This window comes from Saccopteryx leptura, chromosome 2 (assembly GCF_036850995.1).
Source record: "Saccopteryx leptura isolate mSacLep1 chromosome 2, mSacLep1_pri_phased_curated, whole genome shotgun sequence".
Taxonomy (NCBI): Eukaryota; Metazoa; Chordata; class Mammalia; order Chiroptera; family Emballonuridae; genus Saccopteryx; species Saccopteryx leptura.
In genome coordinates, this window is record NC_089504.1 from 287,575,274 (window position 1) to 287,601,704 (window position 26,431).

General features: G+C 47.5%; 1 protein-coding gene across 5 annotated transcripts in view; it reads left to right on the plus strand.

Annotated features, from left to right (window-relative positions):
- Nucleotides 1-26,431, plus strand: part of KCNN3 (potassium calcium-activated channel subfamily N member 3) — a 165,117-nt gene that overhangs the window by 129,708 nt on the left and 8,978 nt on the right. For all 5 annotated transcript variants that reach the window (XM_066362353.1, XM_066362354.1, XM_066362355.1 and 2 more), the window contains 4 exons: nt 6,202-6,343; nt 13,281-13,391; nt 22,692-22,819; nt 23,716-23,785. In XM_066362353.1, coding sequence (XP_066218450.1) covers nt 6,202-6,343; nt 13,281-13,391; nt 22,692-22,819; nt 23,716-23,785 — 451 coding nt within the window. The remainder of the gene's footprint in view (nt 1-6,201; nt 6,344-13,280; nt 13,392-22,691; nt 22,820-23,715; nt 23,786-26,431) is intronic.

Below are 26,431 nucleotides of genomic sequence, written 5' to 3' on the forward strand. Positions count from 1 at the left end.
AGTTTTTCTTAGCACCTGAAGTAGAGGCCATGGAGCCATCTTCTGTGCCCAGGGCCAATTCACTCCAATTGAGCCATGGCTGCAGGAGGAGTAGAGAGAGACAGAAGTGAGAGGAGGAGGGGTGGAGAAGCAGATGGGTGCTTCCCCTGTGTGCCCTGACCAGGAATCTAACCTGGGACATCCACCTGCCATGCCAACACTCTACCACTTAGCCAACTGGCCAGGGCCTTGTATCGCTACTTTTTGTGCTTTGGTTTTGGCACAACTATTCCCTTCCCTCCCTGGAAGATGAGGAGTTAATTTTCTTTCTGCCCCTCATATTCTTCCTGTTCCCCATCCTCCTTTCATAATTACATTATAGTATTGGTTAGCTCTGTAATCAGTGTTCTCATTACCCAGTCAACACTAATTTAGCTCCATTCAAAGTTGAGCCTTTGTAGTAATGGATGATAACTTCTCCTTTCCTGCAGAAATCTTGTTTCTTCCTGGTTAATTATCGTGTTTATTCATTTGCTTAGTTTCCTACGTTTCTATCATTAATTCAACTCCAAATGCTGGTCATTGTCTAAATCTATTCTCCAGATGTTCAGGCACATCAGATTTTCCATCAGTTTCATCTTCTTAGAGTAATGTCTCCCCGCCTCTGACCTGCTCCAGTCTGGTGGTGACCCTCCATGCCTGGTCCATAGCCTTCACTCTGGGCCTCTTTCCGCGGCCTTTCTCCAGTGCTCTCTGCCCCAGGGCTTCCTTAGTTTCGGTGTACTCCTTTGTTTTGGTGACACATACTTGCCTGTGGCTTCCTGAGAAGGGGTGCAGAGGAGGCAAACCTTTGAGAACCTTGCACATCCTTAAATGTCTTCATTCCACTCTGAGATTTAACTGACACTTTGGCCCGTGTGGAATTCTGGTCTCTCTAGTGTAGAATTCTTATCTGGAGATCATTTTTCTTCAGAAATTTGAAGTCCATTCCATGTCCCCTCTAGCTTCTAGTGTTGCTGTGAAAAAGTCTGAAGTCACTTAGATTTCTGATTCTTTGTATTTGACCTCTTTCTCTCTCTCTCTCTCTCTCTCTCTCTCTCTCTCTCTCTCTCTCTCTGGAAGCTCCATAGAATCACCTCCTCACCCTGGTATTCTGAAATTTCACAATAATGTGCCTTGGTATGACTCTATTTTCATCCACTTTGCTAGGGACAGTGGGCCCTTGATCTAGAAACTTGTTTTCTTCAGTTATGGGAAGTGATTTCTTTAATGATTATTTCTTCTTCATTCTTTTTTCCCTCCTCCTCCTCCTTCTTTTTTCCCAGTTCTTGTTCTAAAACTATTATTATTTGAATTGGTAGACTGATTTTCTATTTTCTCTCCTATTTTTATTTCTCTCTGTCTTTTTCTGCCTTTTAGGAACCTTCCTCAGTTTATCTTCCAGCACTCTAGGAAGACCTTTTTGGTATAGCATGCCGTTCTTGTTGTGTGGGTCCGATATTTTGTATTATCTCTCTTGCAATGTTAATTATAGGATTCCCCCCCCCCAAGAGTTCTTCTCTGTGAATGGTCTGTATTTGATACAGAGTTCTATTTCTTTGTTTAATTAACTGATTTGGTCTGTGTCTTAAATGTTAGAGACCTGACTCAGCTGTCTGGGGATTCTTGGCCTTTGCTTGTTTTTAAAAGAATGGGGCTAAAACTGTCGGTTGTAGAGGGATTTGAGAAGGAAGCGAAAGCACACGTGTGTTTAATCCACCATCTTTACGCAGTCATGCGTTTATTTTATAATATAGAAAAGAGAAAAAACTGTAGTCCACACCCTAATGATAAATGAAGAAGTATAATCTTCTCCCAAAACTACACCTTTTCCTTCTTAGCCCTAGAAAAAACCCCTCAAACTATTCTTTCCCAAAAATTCTCTATTGTAAAAAATAGCATGAAATTCATATGTGAATTTGTGACAAGTGTAAACCACTCTAAAATTGTGAATAGGTTTGGATATAAATCTGCCTCCTCCCCACTCCCACAGTCTGAATCACCGGGCCCGCTCTCTCGCTCATCACTTCCTGCTTGGCGAGTTGCATTCGTGTCTTGTCTCTATGACGATGCTCCAAGCCACGGGAGTGTAGGGTGTCTGTCCGATTCATCGTGGCGTCTTTTAGAGCCCCTGCCAGAGGACAGATTGTTGAAGTCTGACAAATGATGAATGAGAGACATCCTCAAGATCTGCTCTGCTCTCCTCAGCACGTATAGTTAGCACCAGGAGGATTTTATGTGATGAATGAAAAAGAAACCCAAAAGAACATAAAGGGAATTTAGAGAAAAATAAAGCAGTAAATCAAACATTGACTTTAAAAAGAGATTACTGGCTGCCATATGCTTACTTCCACGTTGAGCTTTCATCTCTTTACTCCCGTGTCCATGTATGAGTAGGGTGGTCCATGGTCCTGAAGGCAGTGGAGCAGCCAGGGATCACTTGCTTAAGCCTCAGGGTTTGCAATGGAAGGAGGACTGTGGAGACCTATATGCATAGCAAAGCCAAGAAAACACATGGAAGAGAGGCTGCAAACTAAATGCAAACCCCATGGGTGGCATTCAAGGTTCTTCATTGCTTTTCCTTGGGCACCTGCAAATTTTCTAATAGTTCTCACTGTCTGGCGCCTGATTTTTCTTTCTTTTTTTTGAAAGAGAGAGAGAGAAACAGGAACATTGAGCTGCCCCTGTATGTGGCCTGACCAGGGAATCGAACTGGCAACCTCTGCACTCCAGGACAATGCTCCAACCAAGCTATCTGGCCAAGGCTTAATTTTTTAGAGACAGAGAGAGAAAAGGAAAGAGAGAGGAGGGGGAAGGGAAGCATTCATTTGTTGTTCCGCTCAGTCGTGCATTCATTGGTTGATTCCCATGTGTGCCCTAACCGGGGATTGAACCTGCAACATTGTCGTTTAGGGATGATGCTCCTAACTGAGCTAACCGGCCAGGGCCTGGCTCCTGATCTTTTGAATCACTTTTGCCTTCAGCTGCTAGAAGAATCATTTCAGATACCAAGTGTTTCATGTCCCTTCTTTGTCCAACAGTTCCTTTCATCCTTGCATCAAATAGTTCTCCAGCCTAAATCTCTCAACGACCTCATCATGACCTTGTGGAGACCCTCTCTCCCCACTTCCCTTGTATATCCCACCCTGTATTGTTCTGTAGACTTTCTTAGACTGATAGCACTGCCCCTCTCAACAACTGTAGTAACCGCTGACATTTAGTGCACTGACTCTGGGCTGAGCACTGTGGATTATTTTCCTTAATCCTCCCATCAGCAGATAAGAAAACTGGGCCACAGAGAGGTTAAGTCCCTTGCCCACAGCCATGGTGCTACTTAAGGTGGAGCTGGGGCTTGAAGCCAGGAAAGCTGAGCCCTAGACCTCTGTCTCACCTGTTCCCTACCCACCAATTTAACCTCATCATCCTGACCCAGGACTTCTTCTAAGAAATGCATTCTGATGAGCTGATGCCCATTCTGACTCTACAACATGTGTTTGCATGCTGCTGGCTTGTGGCATGGAGCCACTCAGCTGTTACTGACTCTTGTTGTTTCACAGGCCCTGAGCCCCCTCTGGGAAAGGATGTTCCATCACTGCCTCACTACAGGTCCTGAGAGCCAGAGTCAGCTGCCATCCCTCCCAGCCAAAAGCATACCAGGAGTGGAGGGGACTGTGGTGACCTGAAGGCCTGGCAGAGCCTCGGGCTGGGGGAATGGGATGAGGAGGGTGGTTACCCCTCCAAAACCATGTCAGAGCTGGGATGGGGCTGGCACACTGGTCAAAGCAAGAGTGCACTCCATCCTGGGGTTCAAAGCTAGGCACCACCTATCTATGTTATTCCAATGTGACCAGATGAGTAGACACGGGCCCGGACCCAGGGGAAATGAGGCAACTGGCAGAAGCCACAGCCAGCTCCAGGTAGCAAAAGAACATTGCTAGGGAGTGAGTTAAGCAGGTGGGAGAAGGCAGGTAAGGTGTCTTATGGGTGAGCTTTGGGGAAGGATGTCTGCTCTTCAGATGTCCCGAAGTTCCAGGAATGCATGCCCTGTGAGGACAACTATGCAAAGGCTAATGCCACCCCCTTCTGGTTGCTGGTCGTGGGCTGTCCAGCCCCTCAGTGATGTTCTCACAGGGCAATAAAGGCTGTGCCTGCACCTCTCTCCTGGCTTTGCACACCTGCTTTTCACCTGGCTCTGTGTTCCATCTTTTTAAATGCTGCTCGCCACCCACAGACCACTCTTCCCAGCAGGCCATGCCATTTTGTCACTCATCTGCTCAGGAATCAAATCTCTAAAAACAAATCCAAACCTCTCATCCTAGAATTCAAGGCCTTCCAAATTCAGACCCTGGTCTCCAAAACCTCCTCATTACCAGCCACTGGAGCCCAGGTGCCCTTCTCTTTCTAAAACTTCCTCACCGCTCCCCGAGGCACACAGTAGTTGCTTCCACCTCTCTGATGCTGAATGGAACAACGAAAAGAACATGGGCTTTGCTTCGGTTACTTCCTGTGTGTTCTCCAACAAGTCACTCGGTGTCTCTGTGCTTCCAGTTACTTACCCGTGAAAATACTTTACATGCTGCTGTGAGGATTAGAGAGTGATTGTATGCAAAGTGCCAGCCACATGGTAGGTTGTGCTGTGTGACTCCCACTAGGACAGTAGGAGTCTATAAACGACGTCCATTACTCTGTGCCCTTGCTGTTTCCTGACTCAAGTACCCACCATCTTCTTTCTGACCAGCAGATGCACTTGTACCTACCTGCAGCATTCTCTGAACACCTGACCTAGGAAAAAAGGGAGGAAAAGCAACATTTGCCAATTATCCACTGGGCAATGATGATAGTAGCTAACACTTTCTGGGGGCCTCCCTGTGCCAGACTCCAGCCCCAGCATGCCACGTGCTTTGACTCATGTAAGCTCCTTAGTAACTCTGTGCTGATCAGGGTTCCTAAATGGCTGCCTGCTCTACCCAACCAGGATGGTTTGGTCTCTCAGACCCACCTCAACTTTCCCATCCAATGGCCTCCCGGAGGCTGAAGGGGAGATATTATCAAGGAGTGATGTCCCTGCAGGATAAAATGCAGAATCCCTTGTGTATCATTCAGGCTGACCCTGTTAGAGAACATTTTGAGAAAGGACCCAGGGTCACCTGCCCTGCCACCCCCAATGCAGCCAGCCCCACCTATTGCCCTGGAGTCAGGGCTGGGCTTTTACCAGGGGCCCCGTCAGCCTGGATCATCCTCCCCTGCCTGCCTGGAAAATGGAAGTCTCTGTCTAACCCTTCTACGTTTGGGACAAAGGTCATTGTCCTTCCCCTGCTGCCCCCAAGCTGCCTTGTTCACTCACTTACTGACCTTTCTGCAAATGTCTGCATCCTCCCTGGATTCTTCCCCTGGGCTGAGAGCCCTGAGGCAGGGGATGTGCCCTGTTCATCTCTGTATTTCAGTACTCAGCACAGAACCTGGCACACAGGGGGCCTTGGTGTCGGAGAAGAAGGGAGGGAGGGAGGGAGGGAGGGAGGGAGGGAGGGAAAGGGTGAGGTGGAATGAGCATGGGGCAGAGAGAACGGGGTGATAGGTTTCCAGCTGGCCCCTCCCTGGTGTTGCAGTCACGAGGCCTCAGCAGTATAGGCTGCTCCTCTGTGGAGAGCCCAGAACTGGCCCAGGAAACAGCCCCTTGAGAACCTGCCTGGCTCGCACCCAGACAGCAGGAGGGGCCAATCTTGGGGATCCATCAACCTTCAGGAAATTGCTAAATGTGTTTGGTGATTTTTTTTTTTGACATTTTCCCTGTTCAAGAACTTGTGATTTCAGATTAATCACATCCACATACTTTTAGACTGTCGACTTGAAAGGGAAAATCTAAATTTTATTACTGCATGATTTCATCCAAATCTATTTTACCAGCACCAAAAGGACATCTATAATACGGTACAAATCATGACGCAACATTTTACCTCTGGGACCAAGCGTGTGGCCAGGGGCTGGGGGATCAGGGAGTTGCAGGCAGGATCTGGGTGGGCAGAGTCGTGGCACCTTTCGTCACCTGAGAAGATCCCTGTGTCGCCAGTGCTGTTGCCTCAGCCTCAGCAAACGGTCTTACTCCCTCCCCGCCCTGACTTGCCCACAGCCTTTACGCTCGGAAATGGCAGATCCATCAACTAACTCCTATCTTCCCCTTGGCAGGTACCATGACCAGCAAGACGTAACTAGTAACTTTCTGGGTGCCATGTGGCTCATCTCCATCACATTCCTTTCCATTGGTTATGGGGACATGGTGCCCCATACATACTGTGGGAAAGGTGTCTGTCTTCTCACCGGCATCATGGTGAGTACCTGCCTCTGCCCGTTACCCTCCCCCCCCTCAGAGTGAGAGCCCTTTCTCGTGAGCACTGAGGGGCCTTCTTGGTCAGAGCGTGGGGCCAGCTGTTAGTTCACAGGCCAGCATGCATGACTCTGCACAGAGAGAGGCAGATGTGAAATCTGCAATGGCTTCTCATTTTTTCGTTTCCTTTTCCAAAACGGAAATAGGTCCTGGCTCCTAACAGTTAATGACCTGCTCACAGTCCTACCCCCCACCCCCACACCAAAACGGACTGGGCGAAGCTGGTGGTGGGTCTGACCCACTTCCCACTCAGCATCACCCTACTGCCTGGTGTGCTCAACCCCAGTGAACGTCCAGGCTTGCAGTTAATTGTCCTTCCTGTCGCTTAGGCCCCACAGACCTTGGCACCACATCTGCTAAACTTAGCTGGAACTGACGGAGGCAGGGATTGGGGAAAGAGCACAGAACTGGGCACAGACCTGTGTCCTGGCCTGGGTGGGCCACTGGTTTTGTTCCAGGGCCTCGAGCCAGCCCTTGACTTCCCCAGACTTGGGCTTCCACGTCTGCACGGTGGGTGCTGGGCTCTGAGTGCCAGGTCCTTTCCGGTTTTGGCATCAGCGAGACTGTGACTCCATCCCCACCTCTCCCCAAGTGCCCAGCCGCTGGGCTGCATTCTTTCAACGTGTATTTTTCACGCCCATCGCCCTGCCACCCCCACCCGCACACACTCTTGGCCAGCATATGGCCGTTGTCGCCCTGTGTCTGGGAGGGACCGGGAAAGGGAATCAGAATTGGACTGAATTCCCGCTGCCTGGTGGACCTCAGCACTCAGTATAAAGTGAGCATGGAAGGCTTGCCCCGCCCTCCTCTCTGGCTGGTGATGAGGATGGATGGCAACGCTTTATGTTAATGTGCTCTGTCAGCATGAGGAACTGGCTGGCGAAGTCCTCGGCATCCCTGACCTCCGCCCTCCTTCCCTGGCCAGGTGATGCACTTTTTGGCCTTGTTGACCTTTAGATCCAGGATGGGCAGCCACTGCTCTCTGCCCTCCTCCCTAGAATCCTAGACCACAGGCTCCAGAGAAGAAAGCACCCACCTAAGCCTGGGCGTCCCTGGGGTCGTGGGGGGGGGGGTGTGAGGGTGAACAGGATGTCTGCAACTTGTGCTAGGTCTCCCTGGTGGTTGCCACAACACTCCAGGGGAACCGTTTCTGTGCCCCATTAAGCTCCCATGAATATCTTTCCTTTCTGGGTCCCCTCAGGTTTCCCTCGTCCTCCGAGGAGGAAAGGAGACCCTCCTTCGGGAATGAGAAGGACTTCTTTCTGCAGTAGGAAAGGCATTAGGTCCTCATACAGTGGGAGGGCTGCCTTGCTCCCGCCTCACCACAGGCTGGCGACTGCGGGGGTCCTCCCGAGACGATCTCGGTGCTGAGGCAGAGGTGGATCTCGGTGCTGAGGCAGAGACGGATCTCGGTGCTGAGGCAGAGACGGATCTCGGTGATGAGGCAGTGCCGCACAGGGCAGAGCCCCGGGTCGGGGCCCTGTGAGCAGGAGGGCCCAGTGCTCTCGTGTCACCACTGGGCACCGTCTTCTCGCCGTTCCCACTGTAACCCGGGGCAGACGCACACTAGCAGGCAGGTCCTCCTGAACAGCAGTTAATGACAAAAGGTTTAACACCAGGGTTGGGATAAATCATGGGTGAGTGTAAGGACTTGGAACAAACACCTCTCATTGGTTAGTAGGAGTCTGTCTGGCACAGCTCCAGCTGTCACCAGGAAACCAGGGAACAATTCCTTCTTCCAGAAAGGAGTGAAATGCTGCCTGGAAGCCAGAGCTTTCCTGTCTTAGAGGCACTGCCGGGCGGGGGCTTCGTGCCTCAGAGCCAGCGCTCAGCCGGGGCGCACAGAGTAGGTGGTGGGCAGTGGGGCAGATGGCCATCGCTGGATGGGCCCTGCTGGGAGCCTCTGGTACAGATGCCAGCCATCCTCCCTCTCAGCGAGGAGCTGGGCCCCGTCCAAGAAGAGGCCCCCTAGCAAGCATTCCGCTGATTCCTTCCCTCTGGCAGGCATCTCCTGGCTTCCACTCTGACAAAGCCAAGTTGGGCAGGTGGGACCCCATGGTCCTCTTTAGCACCCATTTTTGCATCTGTTCTGCAGCAGCTCCTTGGAAGGGAGTTTGTACCTTGTGGAGAGAGTTGTAATCAAAGTGGGAAGAACGAACAGATGAGGAGGAATTGATACCACCTCCCATATTAAAGATACAACACAACTTCCATCTTCTCTTTTTGCATGAACTCTGTGGCATAAACCTATACCTCTCTATACACAGAAACAGGGAGGTATCCTCCATTCATTACAGTGTTTTTACCCAAATTAAAGTCAGCTGCCTCACTCTAGGATCAGCCACAGTGAGGAACCCTGGTGGCATTTTAGTAACAAACGTGACTTTTCTAGCTGAGTCACTCCTTTCGAGGGTTTTGGGTTGCTGAAAACCCTTTCATCCCCTCCACCAGCCTCCCAGCACTGTGTACATCCCCCGATTATTATTGCAAGTGCCTTAACTAAAGGTATGGCTTCCTGTTTGGTTACCATGGACACCTTGCAGGCCAGGACAAGGCCTGCTTGGGAAGGGAAAGGAAGGATTTGAGTGTGCAGGCTGTAAATAGTCTTAATCATTGTTTTCCCTTGGCAATCCCAGTAACGGTGTAATTATCTACCATTAAGCAGGGTATGTAATTGTCTGAACAACTTGACATTGTTGGCACAGACCTGGTGTGTTTGAGAGATCTCACCCACCAAAGCAGATATGTCAAAGTCCGGCATCTTTCCACAAAGAGTTTTATGACGACAGTTATCACACAGAGAGAAAGCTTTCAATATTTAGCATCCAGAATGGGAAATGACAACAAATCTGACAGAGATGCCTTTGGAGGCTTTTTGGTTCTGCAGGCATCTGGGAGACCTCTGGGGCCCCGACACTGCTTAGTAGGAGCCCTGTTTCAATAGAGCCACTTTCTAAAGCCAGACTCACTCTGCGGACCTTTCATGAGTTATGTACAAATAGACAAAAGCTTCCAGGATGTCTGCTGGGGACACTGAGCTTTCCCCCAAGGCTTCCTGAGAGATGCTGCTTTGAACTGCAAAAGGAAAGTGACGAGGAAGTAAAAGGTGGCACAAACTGAGTCACCTTTGGGAGGAGGGAAACAGAGGACTCAGCAAGACATCTGCTTAATGTCAGTTTTAGAAGACAAGCTTCTCCCTAAAACACCTTGGTTTCAAACCAATTGATGTTATTTTAGTTGTTACATGGAATCTGTTGCAGAAACAGAATCCAACTGTAAACCCTCCAGGCTTCTCTCCTCCATTTGTCACTTTTATTTATGGTTTATTTTATTTTATGCTCCTTCAGTTAAGAACACCTCATACTTTCCCCCTTGGGGTACTTGTTTCTCCAGATTCTAAGGTTTTCCAGCTGGAAAATGTGTCTTGGAAACCAGAAGTGGGCGGAGCCATGTGGAGAAGCTTTGGTCGCCCATTTGGGTCCAAATCTATAGATGAGTTAAGCGTGTTCACCCCATGCCAGCCACTCTCTCTTTGCTCACGCCTGTGCCCCAGCTCACCTTGTACCTTGGGCAGTATGACTTCATTAGAGGTGGACCCTACCTCATCTTACCTGCCTCCTGTGAAATAGGAGTTGGACAGAGAAGACACAGGGGATCCAGCTGGTGTCAACTGTGATTCAGGGCTTGGCACATCGGAAGACAGAAGTCTGAGTCATAGATTATCTGCACAATCTGACCCCTGGATGTCACAGCAGCAGCTGCTGACCCTTTTCTGCCCCAGTCCATCCTCTCCTCACTTGCTCCCTCTGCCGTTTCTGACACTCCACGCCAGGACAGTGTGCACTCTCATACCCCTTATCAGCCAAGTCCTTGGCAATTTGTTTCTTACAACCAACCTGCATGACTGCCACATCCCACAGTCTTCCCACCCTGCCACCATGGGAACATCAGACTCATAGGCTGTAAGTAAAAACCTGTAAATAAAAAGGCTCATGATTCCAAAAGGAACATAGGTGAGCATTATACCACTTTGAGGTGAACCCAACAGGAAGGAGGGGATCCCATACCACTTCCTTTATTGCCTCTAAAGAGCCAAAATTGACCGTTAACTTTTGACTCAAGTTTTAGGCTTCTTGTTCCTCCTGCCTTCCTCTCTAATTGCCTCTGCTTCTTCCTTTCCTCTTTCCCTGTCTGTCCCATGCTGTTTAGGATAGAGTACAATTTGTTCTCTGTCTCAGTCTCCATTCTAGCTCTCTCTCTCTCTCTCTCTCTCTCTCTCTGCATACCCTCCTTCCCCTTCCCTTCCCTTTCTTTCCCTTCTCTCTCTCCCTATCTCTCTCTCTCTCTCTCTCTGTCTCTCTCTCTCTCTCTCTCTCTCTCTCTCTCTCACACACACACACACACACACACACACACACACACTGTGGAGAGGACTACAGTCTGGGTTTCAGCACCCTGCCCACCACTTTCTGAAGGTTGCAGATGTCTGACCCCATCTTTACAAGGTTGCTTCTTAATGAAAATAACCAAGTTAGGCTTCCTTATTGGTGACTTCCCTAATTACATTCAGATGGTGGATTTTCTAAAAGAAAGATAAAGTTGGGAGTATCCACTGTTCTCTATTCAAGTTAGAATTAGGAGTTAAGAGCCCACATCCTCCAGAGAGATAGCCACAAGGGAGTTTTGACATGTTTAAGCAGAAAGAAACTACGGAACGTTTTCTAGTCCACCCTCCTGCCTCCATGTAGAAATTTATCTTAATCATATAAGATAGATGGTTCCTTGGTAAAACACTCTAGCTTCTAATTAGAAGCCCCCTGCATTCAAGCTGCTATACTGTGAGCTCTGGCAACACCATGGACCACTCCATCTTGACCCTGGAAATTTGGGAAGATATAGATTGTCTTGATGAAATTCCTTAAGTGGTATGGTGAGCAGGGAAACTCCCTCTTCGGGTTTATTCTGCCCCCCACCCCACCCCACCCCACACACACTTTCAGGGGTGATATAAGTAGGGTTTTGCCTGGATCCAAAGAAAGAAGGGAGAATGGAGCACGGGAAGAACCCTCTTCATCTGATGGCCCGTTTTTACCACTATGATATAGCCCTCTTTTTGGGCTTCCAGCCCAAAGTGCCTTTGGAACTCCATATAAAGGAGAGTGATTATACTTGATCTGGTTGAGCAGAATTGAGCACACATCTGCCCTCTAGGAGAGATTCTTTTAAGCTATTTTTTGCTTTTGGAGGCCTGGCTAAATTGATTACAGCTATAGACCAGGCTGCCCAACTGCTCATATATATCTTTTGAAAATCAGGCACAGAGTCTCCTGCAAGTCAGAGATGCCAGGAAAACATGGCCATCCCTGAACAAGAGAATAAAATGAGGTCAGAAAAGGAAGGTTCGCACAGACTCAGTTCCTTTCAGCTTGTTGTGCTAGAAATGAGCAGACAATGGGTGGCTGATCAAATGACCAAATGTATCAAGAAACATTGAGGTTGTTTTAATGGGAATCCTTGTTCAAAGCTAAGAGAAAGTGTTGCCAACTTCAGCCATGCCAAAACCTTACAGCCTTTGCCAATCTTAGGAAAAGGAAAGAAAGAGATTATAAAGGAGACACACTGATCTGCTCATATACATTCCTCCCATCTCCGGTACAGATAATGTACCTTTGAGAACATTCTTTGCCATTTCTAACACATTCTGTTAGACCTGATGAGCCAGAAATGTTATTGAGTCATTCAGTCCTGGAACCTCAACTACTGAACTGGCTCTGTGGCAACTCTAATTACTGCTGTAACTGAAGATTAGACTGTTGACTTTGCTGAGCTTCTCATCTCTTTACACAAGTGGAGGTCAGGACGGTCGGGGCCCAGTGTGCAGGGAGAGCAGTGGCCGCTGAGGAGGGTGCGCTCTCTTCCAAGGACCAGGCAAGCGCAGGGCTGACTTCTGCGGCCAGCAGAAGAGTCAGAGGAGGACTGATTCTACGTCCTCTGTGCTCACAGGCCAGTCAAGAAGCACAGTGAGGGGCCTTGAAAATCCATCAGGAGAGTGTTGGAATGAGCCACTTTCCTTTTCCTGCTCATTTCCAAGACAGTCAAGCATGCGCCCAGAGGATTAGGAGAGAGAGGGTGTTTGCAGGCAAACTCTGCTTCTTTTACTCACCCTCCCCTGTGCCCCTGGAATGGACCCCCGCTGGCAGACTAGGAACGCTGCTCTGGGGAATATTGAGGCCCCCTGTAGGTTCCCTTAAAATCCTGGTTTGAGGCAAGACTGTTGTCATCTTTAAAATCTCTGCATCATGGTGAATTCATGAGCCTCCTGGTGAAAGCAAGAAAGAATCACACCGAGGAGCAAGCAGTGCCAAGGGAACAGACTCGTGCCAGCCAGTGTCCCTGGGAAGCGGTCTGGGGGGATGTGTGTTACCTCTCTATTAGATTATTTTCAGAAAAACTCTTCACCGTCAGCAGGTGTTCCAGCCATACTCCTGTGTACATGTAGCCTTCGATCTTTCTGGGCACCCCGGCCCAGGACTGGAGCAGGGTTGGGACACGCATGAGGGAGAGAGCCTGTGTGTGCCCGACCCTCTGTGTTCCTTGCACAGCCTGGCAAATGACCAGGTGATTGTCCATTGTTTTAAATTCCCCAAAGCTTCAGTCACATTCAGTGTCCTGCTCAATTAAGAACTTGGCAAGTCCTATGAAGACCCAGTTTCCCAGAGGTCAGCTCTGCAGCTGAGCCGAGAGCATTGCAGACCCCTTCATGGGTGCAGGAATCAGGGCCCAAAAGGTCTGTGACTTGTACTAGCCAGAGAGCTCAAGCCCTTACTTTGCCTTTTAATGATGTGCTCTCTTCCCCGGTCCTCTTGCTGTCCTCCCACAGGGCGCGGGCTGCACTGCCCTCGTGGTGGCCGTGGTGGCCCGAAAGCTGGAACTCACCAAAGCGGAGAAACACGTTCACAATTTCATGATGGACACTCAGCTCACCAAACGGGTAAAATACCATTGTCCGCATCTTAACAGGTGACTTCAGACCAACGTGGAAGCCAGTCAGAAAAGAACTAGTCCCATGGTATGGGCTAGGGCCACACCTTGCAGTAGAGGGTTGAGGGAGCCCCAGACACCTGCAAACAACCTCCACAAAACGGGCACATGCCTCAACATCCCAGGGCCTGTCCATTAAATGACTATGCAACGGTTCAGGCAACCAAATTGTTTTCCTGATGGTTAAATCTAAAGCACACAGTGGTGTAAACCACCCACTAGCCTAATGGTAATTGAGTAAATCACCCTGCATGAGACAATGGTTTTGTTTATGCTCAAATATTTTCATGATTCTCATAAGGAAGGACAGTGGAGAGTCTTAAAAACAATATTGGAAATATATCTAAATCCAATCCTTTAAAAAAAAAAGACATTAAAGATGATCATTGTTGTAAAACCCACATTCCCCAAAAACGTCATTATCCGACTTTCCTCTTGGATTTTCTGGCTAATATTTCTCACTTGTACCCTTAGAAAAGTGGTTAGGAAGGCTGAAACCAAAAATACGCAGGAACGGAGAGCATTTCGCTGCGGAGAGTCTGACACCCCACTGAATTGTCAGGGAAGAAAAGGCCCATTTAGAAGAAACAGAAACAAGCAGGCAGGAGCTGTTTATTTCATGGCAGCTCTTAGGGAACGTTCTTTAGAGCTGCAGGCTGAACGGAGGTCAGTAATAGGATTTCCTGCAAAATCTCCTCTTTCTGAGATGAGCGAGAATCCAGACCCTCTGCTGGGGTCTTGGCAGCCACAGCGAGTGCTTCTCATTTAGGACTAAAGTCGGTTAGAAGGCCCATAAGCCAAACCCAATTTTTGATTTGGGTTTTTGAAAGCTAGAGAAAATCTTCAGTGATCAATGTTGCAGCACAGTAAAAACGTGTTAGAAATAGAGACAAAGGCTGGAAAGGAGAACAAAAGACAGAGGAAAACAGCAGAGTGCGAGAAGGCAGTCAGTGTGTGTTGCTGCCAAGGCCTCTCCAGTTTCACAGCGGAATTATTTATGGTGCGTGATTGTTTGGTCTTTGATTACATGTACTGGATTCTCTAAAGAGCCTCCCCAGATGTTAAAAGGAATGGGTACAGGCAAAGAGTCTTATGTTGCTGACATATAGATAGAGTACAGCAGGTCTTCAAATAATGATGTGTTGTTAAAAGATCGATGTGATGCTGTAGCAACTTACTTCTTGTTTATGTTAGCCTTAGGTAAAATTTGGTTCATTATACGTTGTTTCATCGCAGTTCCAAGAACCTGTCAACAACGTTAAGTGAGGACTTACTGTACATGGTATATAGTGGACCTGAGCTGTCCATTGTATAAAAGAAAACATAACTCGCAACATTAAGATGACAGGATTGTACCTATGGGTGCGCCAGCTGGGTTTCATCCACTAGCCTGTAACCCAGGGGCTCTCTCGTTCAGCCCCATAATACACGTGCAGAAGTTATGAGCAAATTCCACAAGTGATCGGAACACTTAAATGCAAATACACTTGCATCTTTTTTCTTGAAGCAGTTTAGTGCAAGAGTGAAGGGCAAAAGAGCGTTGCCTCCAAAATCTTCTCAGAAGCTCTTTCCTTAGAGCAGAGATATTAACAGTCTTTCTGTTCTGGTTTGCTTTTTAAAACCAAGAAAATACTTTGTATTTCATGTTATTCCCTTGTCCTCTCCATTTTTCACTCCAGAAGTCAGACTCTAGAGGGAAATAAAGCCGAGGAAAGCCAGCTCCCTCATATGACAAGAAAATAAACAATTTTTCTCCAATGCAATTGCAAAGGAAATGAGATTGTGGTTGCTAATTTCAGTCTTTCAGATATAATTCTCTAAAATCTTCCTCAAGTCAGTTCACTTACTCCTTGAAAAGTAGAACTGAAAACCAAACCAGCAAATAGTTATTGCTCATTCACGAGTGCAAGGCACCTTCTTAATCAAATAACATCTCACTTTTCTGAGAACACTTAAATCTGTTGAAATGTCCTGTTAGTGTCTAGTGTCTTTTCCCAGAGAACCAAACAACACAAAAGGGAGGACTCTGACACAGAGAGGATTTTCAAAGCTGATGGGACTGGGACTCCTAACGGTTCTGAGACATAATCTTGATGAAGGAAACTGGCTGCAAGCTTGGTCTGCTCAGAGAAGCCCACCTTTCTTCTACTGGGGATGGCTCATCTACCCTCTGCCCTCTCCAAATGGCCTAGTGTGTCCAGCAGGAGTGGCCCATGGGTCAAAGCAATGCAAGGCTCATTCTAGTCATAAGATCCAATTGTGGGAGGAGCCAGTGAGGTGTGATTCCACACCTCTCAGGAGTGGACAATTCAATTTCACAGTTAAAAGCAATTTCTCACAAGTACATGCAACTTTCATTCTTCAAACACCTAAGCAAAAAAAAAACAGAGAGAGAAACTGAACCTATTAATCATAAAAATACTTAAATTGTTCTAGTGTTTAATCGTCCTGTCTGTCCTGCTGTAAAGGCTTCAGCCAGCCTCTACCATTGGAGTCATATGATTTCTACAGTGAGGGGTATCTGGTAGCACAGGGTAGGAACATAGTTTCTGGATTTCCTGATTCCTGTGGCTTTTCTTCTTTCACTTGTATAACTTGTCAACCATGATGACAACATTATGTCTGTATTTAATGTCATTGGATCTCTGTTACTGCTATTATTATTCTATAATTTATTGCTAACCTCTAGGCCATTAGATAATATGTATGTAAATGACACACAGAGAGACTGTAAAAAAGATGCTAGCTCCCCATCTTTTCTCCCACTTGACATTACATGTCCATATCTCTCTGTTTTATGTAACTAAACACATCCATCACAGGGTCACCCACTGGGCACCACACTTTGTGCCCTGGGTACATCAGGATGAGTAAGAGATGGTCCCTGCCCTCACCCTGACTGCCTGCCTCTATCCTTTCTAAAGGCAAGATAGGCCGCCCAGGGACACACTTGGGTTAAGAGGCACCATGGGCTGTGCTTACTCTCCACTTCTGACCTTCCAACAGTAGCCCGGTGTATGCCACTGGCTGAGGATTATGTCTCTTTATCCTTGCCACAGGGGTTCTTGATCCAAATTCTTCATCCAAGCACATTTCCCCATGAAATCAATGGGTAAGACCAAAACCAAACCATATCTTCCTTAAACTGGTTCTTTCTCCTAACTTCCCTGGTTGGCTAATGACATCACTATTCTCCCTGTCTGAAAACTTAGCACCATCTGAACCCACAGGGTCTCATCAGGCAGTTTCTGAGCCTGGTTTGAGCTTGCCGTGGGTTCACGCATGCCGGGCTCCCAGGCCCCCTGCTCTGCTATCGGCTCAGTCTTGCGCCACCACAGCTGCTTGCTATCCTTTCTGTTTATGGGTCTCCCTTACCCCAGTCAGCCTCCACTTTGCCTCCCGATGGATCCCCTTAGACTCTAACGTCCCCTAAGACTGAGCTCTGAACATATTAACACTCTGCTCAGAAACCTTTGGTAACCCCTCTGGACCTACTAAACAGTGTTAAAGAAAACTTTTCTTTAATTATGAACCTGTGCCAAAGTTTTATCACAGTAATTGTTTTCACAGCAGATTAATTCAAAGATTTACTCATAGTAGGGGTACTTTTTTCCTTTTTCTTTCTTTCTTTTTTTATCCAGTGAGAGGAGGGGAGGCAGAGAGACAGACTCCCACATGCGCTTTGACTGACCGGGATCCACCAGGCAAGCCCACTAGGGGGAAGTCTCTGCCTATCTGGGGTGTTTCTCTGTTGCTCAGCAACCAAGCTCTTCTTAGCACCCGAGGCAGAGGCCATGGAGCCATCCTCTGTGCCTGGGACCAACTCGCTCCAATTGAGCCATGGCTGCAGGAAGGGGAGAGAGAGAGAGACAGAGAGAGAGAGAGAGAGAGAGAGAGAAGTGAAAGGTGGAGGGGTGAAGAAGCAGATAGGCACTTCTCCTGTGTGCCCTGACTGGAAATCAAACCCAGAACATCCACACGCTGGGCCGATACTCTACTACTGAGCAACCAGCCAGAGTCTCGTAGTAGGGTATTTTATAGAAATAGACAAACAGTCATTGTTATACTAGATGCAGAAATTCTGGCTGAAGAACACTAGATTTGTGACTGACAAGTAGTTGGTCCCAAGAGTAGATTCCCAGAACAAATCTTAATCTCTTTAAAATTTATCAGATAACCTATTGAGCAGTTATCAGGAATGCTAATTCTCCACAGAAAGGAACTGCAAATTCTATTTCCCAAACGGGTTCTGTCCCACTCAGATAGAGACAGTGGTAATAGAAACTGAGTTTCTGAGCTGGGAGGACCCTTAGGGATGTGCCTCTTGGGCCCAGTGTGGGTACGGGTGGCCCAGCTGTGCACAGAGATCTGGGTCCTATCCAGGGCTGCAATTTGTTCTCAGGCCTGCAGGCAGCTCTCCAGCCATCACCCAGTGGGCTCTCTAAAGCAGTCAAGTTTCTTGAAACTCAGCATGGTGGTTGAGGTCCCAGGCCTGCTGGAGAGAAAAGCCAGCTCTCCTCCAAACTCACTGAGCATCATATGAAGAGCATTATAGAATTAACCACCATTCATGACTGTACTGCTGTAGGGAAAGAGCTTCAAACTCCAACTCTGAACCACAGAAATACATCTCTTCTCGCTTCCTGTCCCAATTTCCTGCCAGCCACAGGGCTGGCGCTTCCAGTTCATGGAGGGCTTCCAGGTGAGGTGGGCAGAGAAGGGACTATGGAATAGGATGGGGAAGAAAGAGGAGAGGGTTTAAGTATGGAGATGAAAGAGTTGGCAGCTGCAGGAAGCCAGGAGGAAGTCTGTGTGGCTGAGGAGGGGAGGCGTTGGCAGAAGTGGAAGAGGGGCTGGTCTTGTTCCCCAGCTGTGTGTCCAGTGGACATCTTTGGTCACATGTCTGAAGACGGAGCTCACTTTAGGTTCTCAGATTGTGATGTTTAGCAGCCCTCAGGTAATCTAAATGCAATCAGCGTGACTCTTTAGAGCAGGGGTCCCCAAACTTTTTACACAGGGGGCCAGTTCACTGTCCCTCAGACCATTGGAGGGCCAGACTATAAAAAAAACTATGAACAAATCCTTATGCACACTGCACATATCTTATTTTAAAGTAAGAAACAAAATGGGAACAAATACAATATTTAAAATAAAGAACAAGTAAATTTAAATCAACAAACTGACCAGTATTTCAATGGGAACTATGCTCCTCTCACTGACCACCAATGAAAGAGGTTCCCCTTCCGGAAGTGCAGCAGGGCTGGATAAATGGCCTCAGGGGGCCGCATGTGGCCCGCCGGGCCCGTAGTTTGGGGACCCCTGCTTTAGAGTTAAGTCACACTTAACTTGCAGCCTCCCTTCGCCCTTCTTCAACCTCCCCATGAATATCCTTCCCCTGGGCAGGATTTCTGACAATGATAGGCATGCTAATTATGGCTTCCAGCGAGGCTCCTGGGATTATTCTTCCAGGTCTCCTTGTGGCTCTGGAGGCATGGGGAATCCAACGGGGGTGCCTCTCTCCCCCTGCCTGTTGTTCCTCCTGCAACTGACAGTCCTCCTGGCAGTAATATCCAGTGGCAGGTCACCCTGGCAGAAAGGAGCAGGAGCAAGCCAATGACATGGATGATATAGCCAGGAGCTCAAGGAACAGACATATCTGTTCTGTTTAATGTTCTCTTTTGTTAGAAAGGAGGAAGGAAGCCTGACCTTTATTTGAGGGGAAGGGAGAATATTAATGAAGCTACTATGTATTAAAGAACACAGTGGCTCTGTGCAAAGTGTTTGAAGTGTATTCTCACCTAATCAACACTGCAGCCCCATTTCACTGATCGGTAGCTCTTGCATCATCTCTAGGCACCTACCTCCCTGCTGCATTTTTCTCCTGAAGTATTTATTACATGAGACTATATCGCAAACTTCATACTGTCTCCACAAAGTTAGAAACACCACGAGGGCTTGAATGTTATGGATCTGTGCATCATGGTGTTCTCACTTTTTAGAACAGTGTCTGCCGCATCGTAGGGGCTTAGTAAATGTTTTTTGAAGGACTAAATAAGAAAATTAAGTCCCAGGGAGGTTTAGCAATGGATCCAAGGAGGAGATAATAATCGACATAAGGTGTTTATAGCACAGAGCCCAGCACATAGTAAGTGCTCAGTAATTGTTAGCTGTTACTATTATTTGCAAGATCACATTTGGATGACTTTCTTGTTCAACTCCATTAATCTTAGAGCCCTTCCTAAACTTTGCAGGTCACTGAACCCGTTCTCTGGCCTTCATCAGAATGAAAGCATACTTTATTTTTGGTAGAGAACATATGGAGAAGAAACAATCAGCTCACAGGTTTGGTAAACAGAACAGCCAGCCATCCACACACAAAGGCCCTCTTCTAACTCTCCCTGAGCCCATCTGACTGCGGCCAGCCTTGCTCAGGTTTTCCCAGTGCCCTCACCCATCCCACCCCGAGGAGCACCTTTGGGCCCTGGTGTCCTTGCCTGCCAGGAGAGCTCAGAGGGTACACCAGCCCCCATCAAGGGCTCAGTGAATCCCAGAAAAGGTGCATGACCTCAACCGCCCCCCATCCTGACGATGCTCGTCAGCCAGGTGAATTGAGGGGAGACCCTGGTCGCAGTAGCAGTTACTGCCAACCTGGGAAAACGCAGTGCAGTTAAAAGCCTATTTCTTTTTCTTTTGTAGATATTGATCTACTTAGCTTCATGCCAGGCTGCTTGCTAGCAATTAATTTTGGAGTCAGTACCAGAGCTTGCATTTAACATCACTTTCCCGAATACACAGGGGCCTCCTGTTCAGACCCATAAAGATGATGTGACTGCCTCTCTCAGCTGCCCAGGCTGTGCTGTGATTTCAGTACCTCACATTTGGGCTGAAGTTATGTGTAGGACATGGACTTCCTGTTCTGTCATATTGCTAAGTAAAGGCCAAGATGATTTAAAATTTTTCTAATGTCCTTTCCAATTCCTTGATGCTAGAAAACAGGAAATAATTTTGTTTGTGTAGAGATGAAATCTAGTCAGGTCATTCTTCAGACCATATGAAAACCTTATGCTCTTCTTGGACCTGGCTCTTGTTTTGACTTTGCCATTAGCTAGCTGTGTGATTCTGGCCCTCACATCCTGTCTCTGAAGCTGGTCCCTTTTAAATAGGGGTTTCGGCTAGACGGTAACTAATATCAGTGTTTTTACAGTTTATGTAACACTTAAATCCATGTTGACTCAGTTTGTCATTTAGAACTTTATGGTCTTGGTCTGTGTCTCAGTTTCTTCATCCATAAAATGGGAATAATATGAATACCTGCCCAATGGGACTGTTGTGAAGATTAACTGATTTCACACACATGAAGTACTCAGACCTGTGCCTGGTAATGTTAGCTGTTAGCTTCAGACCATCATCACTGCCTCCTCTGAGCCTCTTACCGACCCTTAAAGTGAGGATTTATTTTTCCTAGCTTATATATAATTAAGCATTTACTCCTCAACTGCTTAATAACTACTGAAACAAGAATTCACTTGCAGTCTTTTCAACTGCAAATGTGTGTTCCACACCAACACAGAGACGATTGTCAAAGGCCCATCAGCACTGATATTCCTTAACTCTACCCAAAGAGAAGACTGTTGGAGCCGGGGCTCTGCTGGTCATTCTAGAGGCCACGGCAGGGTTTTTCCCTGCTGTTTTTCTGTGAGGCTTTCCTTAGAGGCTAAGTACCCAGGGAAACTGAAGAGAGCATGTGTTAAGTTGCCCTCTCACTGCAAAAGACAGCAGGAGAATGTGCTATACAGAGAGAAGGGGCTCCCTTCCGTGCAGCCTGGCCACTATCGCCTCAGGCCCTGGACAGTACCCCGAGACCACTCCCTCCTCCACTTCCCCCCGCTCGCCTGGACACTCACTATTCCAGCTTATACTCGACTCTACCTGTTTTCTTTCAAGCAAGAAATTATCAGAGGGGAGCAATTAAGTCATTAAAACCATTTTCACAGTGGACTTTAACTGAACAAAAAAGCAATATTTATGTCACTTAGACATGTCTGAGAAGACTTAGCTGTTCTTTTTAAAATGTCACTTCTGCGCCAATGAAAAATGTAATCCAACCTTAGTAATAAATTTTTAAAACATATACACACAAAAGTTATCAGCCTGCAGAATGATGTTTCCTAGGCCTTCCCACATGCCTCAGTATTTTAACAACGTCCCATCTGTTGATGTCAGTCTGAAGAAGCAGGTCTGTACTCTCCAGTTTTATTAAAATCTTTTCTGGCTAGTAACTTGATTTCTACTAGGCTAGCCTACTTACTTCCAGGCCCCGGGCCTGTGCCAATTTGCATGGCTGACAGAAATGGGAATGGTGAACCAAAAATCTGTTTAGCTTGTGCTTAATAAGAAATGTTTCCTTTTGCTCTTGTAACTAATTGCTGAAGATGTCTGTGTTTGGACTAAAACTTTGTCCCCAGCCATCTGGATGCCATCGATGTGTCTCAGCTCAGTCTCAGGCCAGGTGATATCAGTGGTTTCCATGTCAACAGATCACAGTGTCATATGTTGAAACGTGTGATTGCAGTGCACAGTGAACGAGCCAGCCTTGGGGAAGAGGCAGCTCTGTTTTCACACCTAAATATTTTACCGATTTTCAGATACTGCTTTAAATTATTTCAGTGTAACGCAATTACAGTTACATGTAAAATTGCAGTGTAAATGTTTTTGGTCATTTGGGAAACGAAATAACGGGCTTGTTGACATCTATTGTCCTGTTTGGTAGGAAAGACTAACTCAAAGGCCTTTAAAAATCTCCAGCTGATAGGAAATCTGTTCACTCTCTGAATGCAAAAAATGTACCATGTGCACTAAATGGAAGTCTCAGGTAGAGCTGGAACTCTGCGTGCAAGGGCAGCAGTGGTATATATTTATCTATTCAAACGGTGCCCCAGGCCCCAGGTCTTGTTAATGCAGCTTATCTAAATATAGCACCAGCAACAGCAGTCGAGAGGCAGTCCTGACATAATTAAGAAAGAACAAGAAACACCCCTGAACTTCAGGCTCCAGTGTACTGCATCCAATACAGGATTAGTAAGGGATGAATTTTAATCATCCATCCTAAGAGTTCATGATTTGATTAAGGAATTAGATCATTGTAGAATCGTTTCCCCATAAGGCAGACTATATCAGCAAACAGAAAAACATTTATCTGAAAGTAGGAAAATTAACCTGATAGCAACCTGCTTTATTTATTTTTCCTTAGATCAAGAATGCTGCAGCCAATGTCCTTCGGGAAACGTGGCTCATCTATAAACACACAAAGCTGCTAAAGAAGATAGACCATGCCAAAGTCAGGAAACACCAGAGGAAGTTCCTCCAAGCCATCCACCAGTGAGTATGCCAGGGAAGCTTGGCCATCAGACACCCAGATTAGGAGGGCTGAGCCTCCCACAGCTCTGCCAATATCTCCTTGTACACTTGAAAGCCCAGGAGAAATCCATTTGCTTCCACTCAATAAGCACTGGGGGCAGTGAATAGAACCCAGATCACTCTGTTCATTCATTGGTGCAACTGCCACTGCCAGATACTGGGCAGGTTGCTGTGGAAGGTGAAAATTAGAATAAGAGCCTTTAAGGGTGCTGGCAGTTCACACACACACCCCATGTTGCAACTCAAAGCAGAACAAATTGTGGTCAGTGCTTTCTATAGGAGACTTATTTTAAAAGTACAGTGATAAAGTAGAGGATGAAAACAGTTATTCTGATCTGGGGGTTTTGGGGAAACCCTGAAAGGTGAAGTATAGGCCATTCAAGGTAGAAAGCACAGCCTAGATCAGGAGTCCCCAAACTTTTTACACTGGGGGCCAGTTCACTGTCCCTCAGACCGTTGGAGGGCTGCCACATACAGTGCTCTTCTCACTGACCACCAATGAAAGAGGTGCCACTTCCAGAAGTGCGAGGGGGGCGGCAGATAAATGGCCTCAGGGGGCCGCATGCAGCCCGCAGGCTGTAGTTTGGGGATGCCTGGCCTAGATAAAGGCACAGAGGCTGGAAAGTGACCTGGGACTAGTGAGGAAACCAAAGTGAGTGAAGGCAAGCATACATGGAAACAAATTTTAATTTCTTCGGGACCTGGCAAGCCCTTGGTTCTGGTCAGCTGCCACCCATATCTGAGGTCCCCATGCTGGGTTCCAAAACTAGATTAACTAACGTGAATGTGGACTCTGCTTGTGGGGCTAAACCTTAACATGCACTTGAAGACTACGGCGGTTACAACTCTCTCCACAGGCTGAGGAGTGTCAAGATGGAGCAGAGGAAGTTGAGCGACCAAGCCAACACTCTGGTGGACCTTTCCAAGGTGAGTGGCAAAATCTAAAGACATCCTAAATAGTTGTCAGATGCTGGCATTTAGACTTCTCAGATGTGGCTGTGAAGATGAGCAATGTTCAAACTGCGCAGTGCAGGATGGGAAAACAAAGAAAAACTCTTTGGTTAAAAAATAATCTAGGTTTGGCCCTGGCCGGTTGGCTCAGTGGTAGAGTGTCAGCCCAGCGTGTGGAAGTTCCCAGTCAGGGCATACAGGAGAAGTGCCCATCTACTTCTCCACCCCTCTCCCTTTTCTCTCTCTCTCTTTCTCTTCCCCTCCTGCAGTCATGGCTCAAATGGTTCAAGCAAGTTGGCCCTAGGCACTGAGGATGGCTCCATGGCCTCGCCTCAGGCACTGAAATAGCTCTGTTTGGAGCAACGAAGCAGCGGCCCCAGATGCGCAGAGCATCGCCCTGTAGTGGGCTTGCTGGATGGATCCCGGTCAGGGCGCATGTGGGAGTCCGTCTCTCTGCCTCCCTGCCTCCCCGCCCTCCCACCTCTCACTTAATAAAATAATATAATAATAATAATCTAGGTTCAAGTTATTAACATCTGTAGTCTACTAGTGTGTTTAGTTGTCTTTTAAAACCTAGCACTTGTGCCTGACCTGTGGTGGCGCAGTGGATAAAGCGTCGACCTGGAAATGCTGAGGTCGCCGGCCCGAAACCCTGGGCTTGTCTGGTCAAGGCACATATGGGAGTTGATGCTTCCAGCTCCTCCCCCCTTCTCTCTTTCCTCTCTAAAAAATAAATAAATAAAGTAAAAAAAAATTTTAAAAAAACCTAGCACTTGTTTCTTTTTTCTTTCTTTCTTTTTCTTTTTTAGTGAGAGAGAGAGTAGTAGTAGTAGCAGTAGAGAGAGACAGACAGGAAGGGAGAGAGATGAGAAGCATCAACTCATAGTTGCGGCACTTTAGTTATTCATTGATTGCTTCTCATACGTGTCTTGACTGGGGGGCTACAGCAGAGCCAGTGATCCCTTGCTCAACCAGTGACCTTGGGCTTCAAATCAATGACCTTTGGTTTCAAGCCAGTGACCACAGGTTCATGTCAATGATCAGCGACCTCAAGTCAGCAATCTTACACTCAAGTTTGTGAGCCTGTGCTCAATCTGGCAACCTCAGGGTTTCAAACCTGGGACCTCAGTGTCCCAAGTTGGTGCTCTATCCACTGCGTCACCACTGGTTAAGCACTGGCATTTATTTCTTAAATTCAGTTGCTCATGTTTTTATGCTTGGAATTAATTAGCTGATCTCCTAAATCTTTTCAGCATGTTGTTTTATTAGCTGAATGTTGAGGGCTTCTAAGATGATCTTAAGTTTGCACAGGAATGGCCATGATACTGTTGAGGTCACACCCAGAAAAATCCTTCCGATTTGCTGTTATAATTGGACATTCATTTTCTTGCATCCTTCAATCCTAATAACCCAGATTTTCTGGCCCAAATTGTTGGCCAGTAGCCTATGATGAATATAAAGATGCCAAAAATGAGAGTCCACCTCGGAGAGCCCTGGGGCTGGGTATCACACCATCATTCTGCATAAATACTGTAAAGAAACTTGCTCCTCTTGCAAATCCCTGAAGTGAAGGAACCTAAGGCTGCCCTGCTGGTGGAGCGGAGCGTGGGCGCCACTGAAGGCCCCCACCCGCCCCCGCAGACCCTCCTCATTGACTCCTGATAGACATCGTATATCAAGTGTACAGCCCTGAGCCAGGCTGACAGAATATTCTAGCAGATGTCAATTATCATAATGGCACATGTTCCCTGGGTAAGCAAGGGAAAGCCCCTCAGGCAAATTAAACACTCTTTGCAAAAGAGGGTACAATCAGAGGAATTGCCGGTTGTCGGGCCAGGTGCAGGCACTTTGTTCAGTGAGGGATCAAGCCATAGAAAGGGTCCCCAGGCCCCGGGAGAGTGGGGGACTCCAATCAGGGAATGCACGGCTTGTACAGTGGGGAAGCCACAGGCCTGTGTGCCTTTGGAGGGGGCACTGAGGTAGAGTGCAGGGCTCCTGAGAGGGGAGGGAGGGAGCCCCCTGGGGTCTTAGGTGTATCCTGTATCAGAAACGCCCTGGGACTCAGTTTAAAAATGGAGGCATTTATTATAAGGATACAACAAAGTATCATTCCAGGCAGAACCTCAAAGCAGGTATGTGGTCAGCTTCGGGAAGGAACTAACTAGAACCCAACCTGGGAAGCCCTCACAGGCAGGAAATACTCTCTCACCCTCTCTGCTCTCTCCTTCGGTTGAAGCTCCTGCTTCAGTACTCTCTTTCTCACCCTCCCCTCGCCCCTGTCTCCACGGCAGGCCACGGCAGGCCCTGTCCAGAGAGTAAGTGTTCTGGTTCTAGCCACAGGCAAAGACAGTTGGCTGTCTGTTGATTTTCATTCTAAACTCTCAGAAGAGATGAGATGACTGACCAGTTTGGGTCATGTGTCCACCCTCGGACCAATCAGATGTGGCCAGGAAGAGGGTCATGTATGGCTAACATGGTGGGGGCCCACCCCGTGAGATGCAGGAATGGCCCCACAGCATACCCCAAGACATTTCTTCTAGAAGTAGCAGCATTTCCTACCTCACCTCTGACTTGACAGGCCCAGGACCATCAGGCAAACTGAACTTTCAAGCCTGCATTTCT